Here is a 9,269-nt window from a genome sequence, read left to right on the forward strand (position 1 = left end):
CTTCTTTTGCCGCTCTTATTCCGTTCAGACCACCAAACCCACCCCACTTAGCCCGTCTCGGAGTCCCCCCAATGAACGTGCCTCATGAAGTCCCGCAGACCCCAATCCCAACTCGTGTTCTCTCTCCCCGACTCTGAGCGCTTCTCCCTCGATTACCGGGACCGCCGTCCCGTCCGGGCTCGTGTCCCTCCTCCCGCACCACGGATGTGTCCCCTCCCGGCCCTCGGTGCGGAGCTGCGAGGGGCAATTGGAGCTGGATGTGCTCACCTCACCTGCGGGCACGGACGGACGGGCGGGTGTGAGCCGCTCAGCGCTGGGAAACTTTCAGTGCCAGTACAGCGAGATCACCGCGATGTCACCGCGCCCTTCGACCGACGGGAGCCGTGCTGAGTGCGGGAGCTGAGCGGCGGGCAGCAAAGCGGCTTTCGCTTTCGTTTCCTCACGCCGTGCTCAACTGTAGCAAGAAAGGTCCCATTTCTCCTACCCGCACGTCAGCTTTCTCGGAAGCAAGATAAGAAATGTGCTGATTCAGCAACTGGAGTTCCTGTTTTCTTGTGTCCCCTGATGGGGGTCAGCCGACTGCTTCCCATGATCCCTTAACCTGAGAGCACCCAGCTCACAGGTGGGACCACCCGGCAGAGCCTGGTTGATAACGCCACAGAGCAAAGGGATCGTTAAGGAGCACAAAACAGAGGCTTTAATTTCCTGGCAGCATGAGCTGCAGAGCAGCCTTGGGCTGCGGGGCAGCTCTGATGTCCTTGAAATGTGCATCTGTGTGTCAGAGCTCAAAGAGTTTACACATCTCTGAAGTGTATCGGAGTAAAAAAAAAAAAAGCCTCCAGAAATAAAACATCTGATTTTAAAAGGCAGCTTCTTCCAAGATGGGGCCAACCTGGAGGGGGTGACTTTACCCCTGCGGCACTGAGGGATCCATCGGGTCGCTCCTCTGTCCCTGTGTTTCTTCCCCCAAGCACTGCCTGCACTTGCAGGCACGGGGTGTGCAGCCTCTGGGGCCATCAGGTCCGGCTCTTGGGGCACAGAGCGAGCCCCACACCGCAGCTCTGCCTCACTGGATAAGCCCTGCAGGCAGCAGTGAGCTCTCACTCTTGCTGTCGATGCAGTCTGTCCTGCTGCCCCCCAGCTCTGCTCCGCTGCAGCGCGCTGAGTGAGGAAAGGGGAAAAGCAGAGCAGGATTAAACCAGAGCTCAACCTCACTCCTCCGCCTCTCTGGGGGCTCCTGCTCGCCAGCAGCCATGAGTGTGTCTCATTGCAGCCTCACCTGCCTCCTCCCAGCTGGGAAAATGTCGGAATCCCTCCAAGTCTGCGGCCAGCAGGACTCGGAGAACTGGGTCCTGGGGGCAGAGAAACCGGGGCTGGAGAACTCTGTGCCAGGAGCCCCTCTGGGCAGCACATGTGCTGTGCAGGGGGTGCAGCTCTTCCCCACCACCCCACAGTGTGGCTCAAGAGGCTGCAGCGTCTGCCTCTTTGAAACAAGGATGCTACCAAGAGAGGCAGCTGCATGGTTGAGCTTTGCACATAGGCTGCTGCAAGCTCACCCTGGAGCAAGGAAAGCAGAGCTGCCTGCACCAACCCTGCCTGGGAGGTGTGAATCAGCACGGTGCTAGCAGGGCTGGGGCTGTGCACGGCTGCCCATGTACCTGCAGGCTGCAGAACAGCAGCGAGATGTCGTGCTTGTGCAGGTCCTGCAGCAGCTCAGCCAGCCCCACCACCGCCGTGTAGTCGATGCTGCTGACGTGGTGGCAATCCAGGATGACAGAGCGCGGTGGGGATGCTGCTGGGAGAACGTGTGGTCATTTCCCACGAGCAGTGCAGGTGCTCCAGGGGATGCAGCCCTGCAGATCAGGCAGCCCAAAGCTGCATTTGGTCATAGCTATAGGGCTCGGCTCCCCGCACAAGTGGTTTGGGTGGCACTGGAGATCCCCATTTCCATCTGATGGCTGAGGAGCACCATACCTGTCAGAGCTCGGTCACGGATGATGTCCTGGAGGTGGTCAGCAGCAGGAAAGTGCAGGCTGCTCCCCGGCTGCACGAGCAGCACGCCCTGCTCCAACACCTGCATTGGGCCCATGGGGCTGAGTCACAGTGGGCTGAGGGCTGGAGTCTGCCCTGAGCCAGGAAATGGCACAGGACAGGGCCCAGAAAGAGCCCAAGCAGGGTGTGAGCCCACCTTGATCGGGGGCCTGGCCACAGAGTAGAGCAGGAGGATGCCTGAGACCAGCACACCAGCCATGATGCCATACTGCACCTCCCAGAAGCAGAGCAGAAATGTCACACAGAAGGGGATGAGGTCCAGCCCTGCAAAAGAGACGGTCCCAGGCTTGGCTGTGCCTCATCTTCCAGCCAGAAGAACCTCAGTGTCAGGCTGGTAACCAGCAGTGGATAAGCAGAGGGAAGCACGGCATAAAATAAATAAGGTGATGCAGCATTCTGGTGCTCCATAACCCGATCCTGGTCCCATAGGGAAGGGGGAATGGTTTTAAGCTAAAAGAGGAGAGATTTAGGTCAAGTGCAAGGAGGAAATTCTTTACCCAGAGGTGATGAGACCCCGGCACTGCTGCCCAGAGAAGCGTAGGTGCCTCATCCTTGGAGGTGCCCAAGGCCATGGATGGTCCCTGGGCAGCCTGAGCTGATGGGGGGCAATTAACCCAAGGCAGGGAGTGGAGCTGGGGGGCTGTGAGGTCCCTTCTAACCCAACCATGCTGTGATTTTATGACCCAAGGGCAGAACAGCTGAGGAGGGGACAGTCAGCAAAAGGAGAAACCCCAGGCTGTGGGCATGCAGCCCCCGGGCTCAGGCATTTCTGGGGCCAGGGCTGAACTGCCCCATCTCACCCAGCCTGAGCATCACCCATCACACTTGTGCCCTCACTCTTAACCCTCCAGAGTGTCCTGAAGATCCGGGCATCAAACATGGGGATCACAGCAGAGATGATGACGGCCGCCAGCGCCGCTTTGGGGATGTAGCAGAAGAGTGAGGTGAGGTAGGCCAGGGACAGCAGCACCAGGGTGCCTGTGGGGTAGCAGTGGTGTCTCAGCCATCCCCCACATGCACTGGGGCTCTCTGAGGGCAGGAGCAGCAGGGTGAGGGGCAATACCTGTGAAGAGCCCCCCCATGGGGGAGCAGACCCCTGTCTGTGCATTCACTGCTGTCCTGAAACACAGAGCCACGCGCTGCCCCTCCTGCTGCCTGCACAGCCCCTGGGCAGGCCCTGCTGGGGGGGTTGCTGGCAAGGCTGGTGCCCCCCACCTACTGCGGGATGTGGAGGGCAAAGCAGCTGCATGATGTGCCTGCCTTGCTGCCAGCATAAGCTGCTGGAGGCCAGGACACGGGCTATGGGAACTGCCAGCACCACACAGCCTCTGCCTGAGATCTCTGTACCCCCCAAGGATGAGCCCCACCATACACCCACCGGCCAAAGCTTCCTGTGATGGGATATGAGGAGAAGAAGGAGCCCAGTAAGTTGGCAGTGCCTGCAGTCAGGAAGGAGAGGGGATGTGGGTGCACAGCTCAGTTCGCGTCACCACTGTCACCTCCTCTGCTCCAGATGGGAACTGAGTGTGGGGCAGGGCTCACCCATCCCTACAAGCCCCACAGCCTTACCCATAGCCAGTAGCTCCTGGTTGGCATCGATCCTGTAATCATTCTGTGAAGCTGCAAGGAGAGGAGCACGGCCTGGAGCGCTCAGCACGCAGCCCCCATGGGAACAGCAATGTCCCCTCAGTCCCCAACCCCTCGCAGACCCCCCCCCCAGCCCACTGTACCAAAAGCTTTGGCAATGGCGACGGTCTCCAGCACACCCACCAGCGGGACCACAGCCAGCCCAGCCCCCATGTCCTGCAGAGGAAGATGGGGAGCATCAGAACAGAGGGGAACCTTCACCCTTAAGGCGCCGACGAAGCAGCCGCAGAGCTCAGCACCCACCTGCACCATCCTGCCAAAGGGCACAGTGCCATTGGGAACAGCCTTGGAGAAGGGTGGTGGGTGGAACGGGGGGAGCCCACGGGGAACACTGCCGGTGAGCAGCAGCGGCTGGGAGCCACTCACTTGGAAGGAGTACGCCACCAGGCCAGCAGCCAGCACCACCAGGGCATTGCGTGCTGCGGGGAGAGAACAGCACTGAAAACCTGGGGCAAAGGGGGGGAATCCGGGCTGTGAGGTGCTTGGGGAGCAGGGGGCAGGGAGCAACGCACCGGTGGCACAGCTCCGGACGAGCAGGACGCTGGCCCTGGTAGCCAGTGGCTCCGTGCTGGCAGTGGGGTGCAGGCGGCTCTTCATGGCCTGGAGCCCGGCGAGTGCAGCCAGGCAGGACAGCCCTAGGATGGCATCCCCAACCCTGCAATGGGATGTGTCAGGGCTGCTTTGTTGCAGGGATGCTGTGGTACCGCCAGCAACATGAATCACCAGCACAGCACATCACCTCACTGCAGGGGAAGGAGGAGAGCATCTGCCTCCCCACACCCCTTGTGAGATCTTTGGGGACAAGGAAGAAGGACCCCAGTGATGGGCAGCTGGACCCACCACATCCCCTTCCCAGAGCAATGCAGGGTGTGAAACCTGGGAACTCCTCTCTTGGGCTACCAAGAAATGGGGGAGGACTTGTGACAAATGCACAGCCCCAAGGATGTGCTTTGGGGCTGGCAAAACCCCAATGGGGAGCAGAAAACAGGACAAGTTTGCTCCATGCCCCCCTTTAGAAGCCCACGTGCATCCCCATCTTCAAATTTCCAAGCAAACTGAGAAGTGCAGAGAACAAGCTGTTGTGTCACGGTGCTGGACTGAGAAGCAGCCCAAGGGCTGACCAGAGGTGTGTGGTGAAGCAGCAGAGCCTGAGAGCAGCAAGGGCGCAGGGATGGTGCTGACCTGGTTTCCCCGATCCTCCTCAGCGTCTCATACACCTGCAGGAAAAACTGCCGAGGGATCCCCTGCAGCCCCAGGATGTTCTGTGCAGAAAGACAGAGCCTTGTGCAAGCCCAGCACACACGGCCAGCCCAGAGCACTGCAGGCTGGAACAGCTCAGGGCAACTTCCCTGAGCTCCAACACGCAGTGAGGACGGACCTCCTGGGCTGCCCCAGGGATGCTCAGGTTCTCTTTCAGTCCAGGCCCTGAGAGGCCTCCATCCCAGGCAGCCCCTGCCAGCCCCGTGCCCTGCTTCCTTGCACAACCTCACACCACAGCCCCGAGCCTGATTTGGGTTAACCACAAAGGAAGCATTGCAGCTCCAGAAGAGCCAGAGAGCTGCACGCTGCTGAGTAGCCAGCACAGCTCCAGGAGAATGGGGCCAAGCTGAGCCCCTACCTTGACCTGGTTGAAGCTGATGGTGATGGAAGCAGCTGATGTAAAGCCCTTAATGACTGGGCAGGAAACAAAGTCCAGGAGGAAACCTGCATGGGATGAGTGGCACTGAGTGCTCCACTGCTGCTGATGGGGAGCACGGGGTGCACACAGAGCTGTGACAAGTGACAGCAGCACAACGCCAGCATCTCAGAGAGCACAGGGGTGGGACTGACTGCAGGACACATCTGCACAACACTGAGCACGCAGCACACGCATCTCACCGAGGTGCAGGAGCCCCATGGCCAACTGGATGCAGCCAGACAGGAAGGCGAGCAGCACAGCATAGGAAGGGTCATGGAAGGTGTAGGACGAGACAAGCAGGGACATGATGGCAGTAGGACCCAGCGTCACGTCCTTGGCGGTGCCCAGGAGGCAGTACACAAAGCAGCCCACGAAAGAAGAGTAGAGGCCGTACTGCACGGGGACAAGGGAGCACTCAGATTGGATATAGGGAAGGTTTGACACCGTGGGCAGTGCGGCAGTGGTACAGGTTGCCCAGAGAGATGGTGGTGCCCCATCTCTGCAGACAGCCAAGGTCAGGGGATGGGCTGTGAGCACTAATGGAGCTGTAGGTGTCCCTGCCCAGCGCACGGCTGGCACCAGATGGCCTTTAGGGTCCCTTCCGACTCCATCCATCCCGTGATTGTATGATTCTATGCCACCTGTGCCCACGCTCAGCCCTGCCCGACCCTCCCGGCCGTCCCACTCCGCTCTGCTCTGCCCGCTCCAACCCGACGAGTCCCGCGGGTCCCCACGGGCAGGGCTGGGGGCAGCCCGGAGCGGTGCCACCCACCTGCACGGGCAGCCCGGCCACCTCGGCGTACGCCAGCGCCTGCGGCACGACCGTGAGCCCCACGGTGAGGCCGGCGGTCAGGTCGAGCCTCAGGCAGGACAGCGAGTAGCGCGGCAGCCAGCCGAGCACGGGCAGCCTCCGGCGCACCGCCCGGTGCCACCAGCGCTGCCCGGGATGCCGCGGCCCCCACATGGCTCACTTTGGGCTCACGGCATCCTCGGCGGCCGCCCCCCGCTCCTCCCGCCGCTCCCGAGAGCCTCGGGAACACAAACACCCGCAACGCTGCATCCGGCGGGCGGCTCCGCCCGGGCCGGATCTGAGCCATTCCGGCCGGCTCATGTGACTGGAGCGGAGGAGGAGCTGCGGCCGCCGAGCCCGTCCGGTACCGGTTCCATGCGGGTTTGGGCGCTGCCGCTGCTGCTGGGCGCGCTCCGGCTCGGCGGAGCCCCCGCCCGCAACGTGCTGCTCCTGCTGGGTGAGTGCCCGGGGATCGCGGCTGTGCTGCGGGGTGGCCGTGAGCTGCTCCCTGCCCGCTCCCGGCTCTGTTCACCGCACGGTTCGGCCGGGCCGGGCTCGTCCCGAGCCGCAGGGCTCACCCCGCGCTGCTGTCCCCGCAGCGGACGATGGCGGCTTCGAGAGCGGCGCCTACAACAACTCGGCCATCCGGACTCCCAACCTGGACGCTCTGGCACGGCGCAGTTTGCTCTTCCAAAACGCCTTCACCTCCGTCAGCAGCTGCTCGCCAAGCCGGGCCAGTTTGCTGACCGGGCTGCCCCAGGTGGGCACCCCCTGCCCGGCACTGCAGCCATGGTGTGCTGTTCTGGGGGTCGGCCCGCTGGGCATCGTCCCACCGCGTGGCCTCCCCCCGTCTGCAGCACCAGAATGGGATGTACGGGCTGCACCAGGACGTGCATCACTTCAACTCCTTCGACGCCGTGCGCAGCCTGCCTCTGCTGCTCCACCAAGCAAACATCCGCACAGGTGGGGACCCAGAACAGCCAGGGCATCACTGACTGCAGCCCTGTGTGATGCTGCGTTTGTTTGTGCCCCTGCTCTGCTCCTTCCCTGGCCTCCATACTGCTTCCACTTCTGTTTTCCTGCTGCTGTCTGGCTCCCAGCCTCATGTTGGCCCCACACCTTCCCCATCCGCTCACTGCTCCAGTGCTGGCACACGCCGTGGCCGGGGCAGAGCAGTCCCAGGCAGGTCCCATTTTCTCACTACACATGGAAGTGCTTCTGCATACAGCAGCAGGGACTGGGGCAGCCCTCGTGATAGAGCAGAACCTCTGCACCAGCCCTGGGGCAGAAGGAGGGGCTGAGAGCGCCCTGCCCTTCTCCTCCTGGCACAGCACAGTGTGTGTTTCTGTAGGGATCATTGGGAAGAAGCACGTGGGGCCTGAGGCCGTGTACCCCTTCGACTTTGCCTACACGGAGGAGAACAGTTCGGTGCTGCAGGTGGGGAGGAACATCACCCGCATCAAAGCTCTCGTCAGGCACTTCCTCCAGAGCCAGGATGTGAGGTGGGATGGGGTCCTGTGTGCCTGGGAGCCCTGAGCACCCTGCAGGGGGACACAGGGGGCTGTGACTGGAGGGGTTCAGGGGGACACGGGCCATCCCCAGCTCCGCTGCCTCCTCCCTTCTCCAGGCCTTTCTTCCTCTACGTTGCTTTCCATGACCCTCACCGCTGCGGGCACTCCCAGCCCCAGTATGGGGCCTTTTGTGAGAAATTTGGCAATGGGGAGAGCGGTATGGGCTGGATCCCCGACTGGAAACCACAGCTCTACCGCCCAGAGGACGTGCAGGTGGGGGCCACACAGCTGCACATTGGCCACCAGCCCTGGCATATCAATGCCACCCCTCCCATGGCTCCGCACACTACTCCCCCTTTCTCCATGTAGGTCCCTCGCTTTGTTCCGGACACACCAGCTGCACAGGCAGACTTGGCAGCCCAGTACACCACCATCGGGCGCATGGACCAAGGTAAAGGGTGTGAGAGCAGGCTGGTGCCTGCACACAGAGCTCTGTCCTGCAGCTGCCCAGCTCTGCCTGCTGCCCACAGGGATTGGGCTGGTGCTGGAGGAGCTGCGCCTTGCTGGTGTCCTCAACAGCACATTGGTGATCTACACCTCTGACAACGGCATCCCCTTCCCTGGCGGCAGGACCAACCTCTACTGGTCTGGCACAGCTGAGCCCCTGCTGCTCTCCTCCCCTGAGCACCCCGAGCGCTGGGGCCAGGTCAGCTCAGCCTTTGCCAGCCTCCTGGGTAAGCACTGCCTGTGGGGAGGGAGTAGAACTGTGCCAATCCTCTGCCCTGTGCTGCATTTCTGTGCTGCAGACACCCCAGCACGGGTGGGATGAGCACAGGTGACCCTCTCTGGGGTTGAGTTTGCTCCCATGGGTGCCAGCTCCCTCCTCCCTTTCTCTTTCCATGCAGATCTCACACCAACCATTCTGGACTGGTTCTCCATCCCCTACCCTTCGTACAGCATCTTTGGCACAAAGCAGGTGCAGCTCACGGGTAAATCTCTCCTGCCGGCACTGCAGTCAGAGCAGCCCTGGGCCACCACCTTCAGCAGCCAGAGCCACCACGAGGCCACCATGTACTACCCCATGCGTGCCATCCAGCACCGCCAGTTCCGCCTCATCCACAACCTCAACTACAAGATGCCCTTCCCCATCGACCAGGACTTCTATGTTTCACCCACATTTCAGGACCTCCTGAACCGCACCAGGGCCGGGCAGCCCACGCACTGGAACAAGACCCTGCACCAGTACTACTACCGGGACCGCTGGGAGCTCTTTGACTGCAGCCAGGACCCCAATGAGAGCCACAACCTGGCCCCTGACCCACACTATGCTGATGTCTTCCAGATGCTACGTGCACAACTGCTCAAGTGGCAGTGGGACACGGGGGACCCTTGGGTGTGCGCCCCTGATGCTGTCCTGGAGGAGAAGCTGAGCCCGCAGTGCCAGCCACTGCACAACGAGCTGTGAGCAGCTCCACCAGCACTGCCCAGCCTGCAGCATGGGGATCCTCATGGCTCTGCTCAGACTGAGAAGCTGTAAAGCCAAACCGATGCTCAATAAAGCTTCTGGTGGAGAGCTGTGTGGTGCAGCTGG

General features: G+C 61.7%; 2 protein-coding genes across 4 annotated transcripts; one reads left to right on the forward strand and one right to left on the reverse strand.

The window, feature by feature from the left end:
• Positions 1-679: 679 nt before the first annotated feature.
• SLC26A11 (solute carrier family 26 member 11) lies at positions 680-6,341 on the reverse strand. Of its 3 annotated transcripts, none has more exons than XR_011905496.1 (16): positions 6,150-6,341; positions 5,578-5,770; positions 5,318-5,403; positions 4,882-4,961; positions 4,212-4,354; positions 3,943-4,118; positions 3,783-3,855; positions 3,622-3,672; positions 3,431-3,491; positions 3,116-3,171; positions 2,890-3,030; positions 2,189-2,316; positions 1,975-2,074; positions 1,659-1,853; positions 1,280-1,352; positions 680-1,161 (listed from the first exon to the last, which is right to left on the reverse strand). XR_011905496.1 is itself a non-coding variant. In XM_072352101.1 (16 exons), the coding sequence occupies exons 1-16, from the start codon at positions 6,339-6,341 to the stop codon at positions 1,067-1,069; spliced, it is 1,782 nt and encodes a 593-aa protein (XP_072208202.1). In that variant the 3' UTR covers positions 680-1,066. The 3 variants fall into 3 exon arrangements, 2 of the variants coding, with proteins under 2 accessions (XP_072208202.1, XP_072208201.1); XM_072352101.1 differs by having other exon boundaries at positions 1,659-1,792; XM_072352100.1 differs by having other exon boundaries at positions 1,659-1,795.
• SGSH (N-sulfoglucosamine sulfohydrolase) lies at positions 6,324-9,250 on the forward strand. Its single transcript, XM_072352102.1, has 8 exons — positions 6,324-6,624; positions 6,767-6,927; positions 7,025-7,130; positions 7,519-7,669; positions 7,795-7,951; positions 8,048-8,129; positions 8,209-8,412; positions 8,584-9,250. Exons 1-8 carry the CDS (start codon positions 6,324-6,326, stop codon positions 9,141-9,143), a joined length of 1,722 nt encoding a protein of 573 aa, XP_072208203.1. The 3' UTR covers positions 9,144-9,250.
• The last annotated feature ends 19 nt before the right edge of the window (positions 9,251-9,269 follow it).

The sequence above is a fragment of the Excalfactoria chinensis genome, chromosome 17, assembly GCF_039878825.1.
Source record: "Excalfactoria chinensis isolate bCotChi1 chromosome 17, bCotChi1.hap2, whole genome shotgun sequence".
Taxonomy (NCBI): Eukaryota; Metazoa; Chordata; class Aves; order Galliformes; family Phasianidae; genus Excalfactoria; species Excalfactoria chinensis.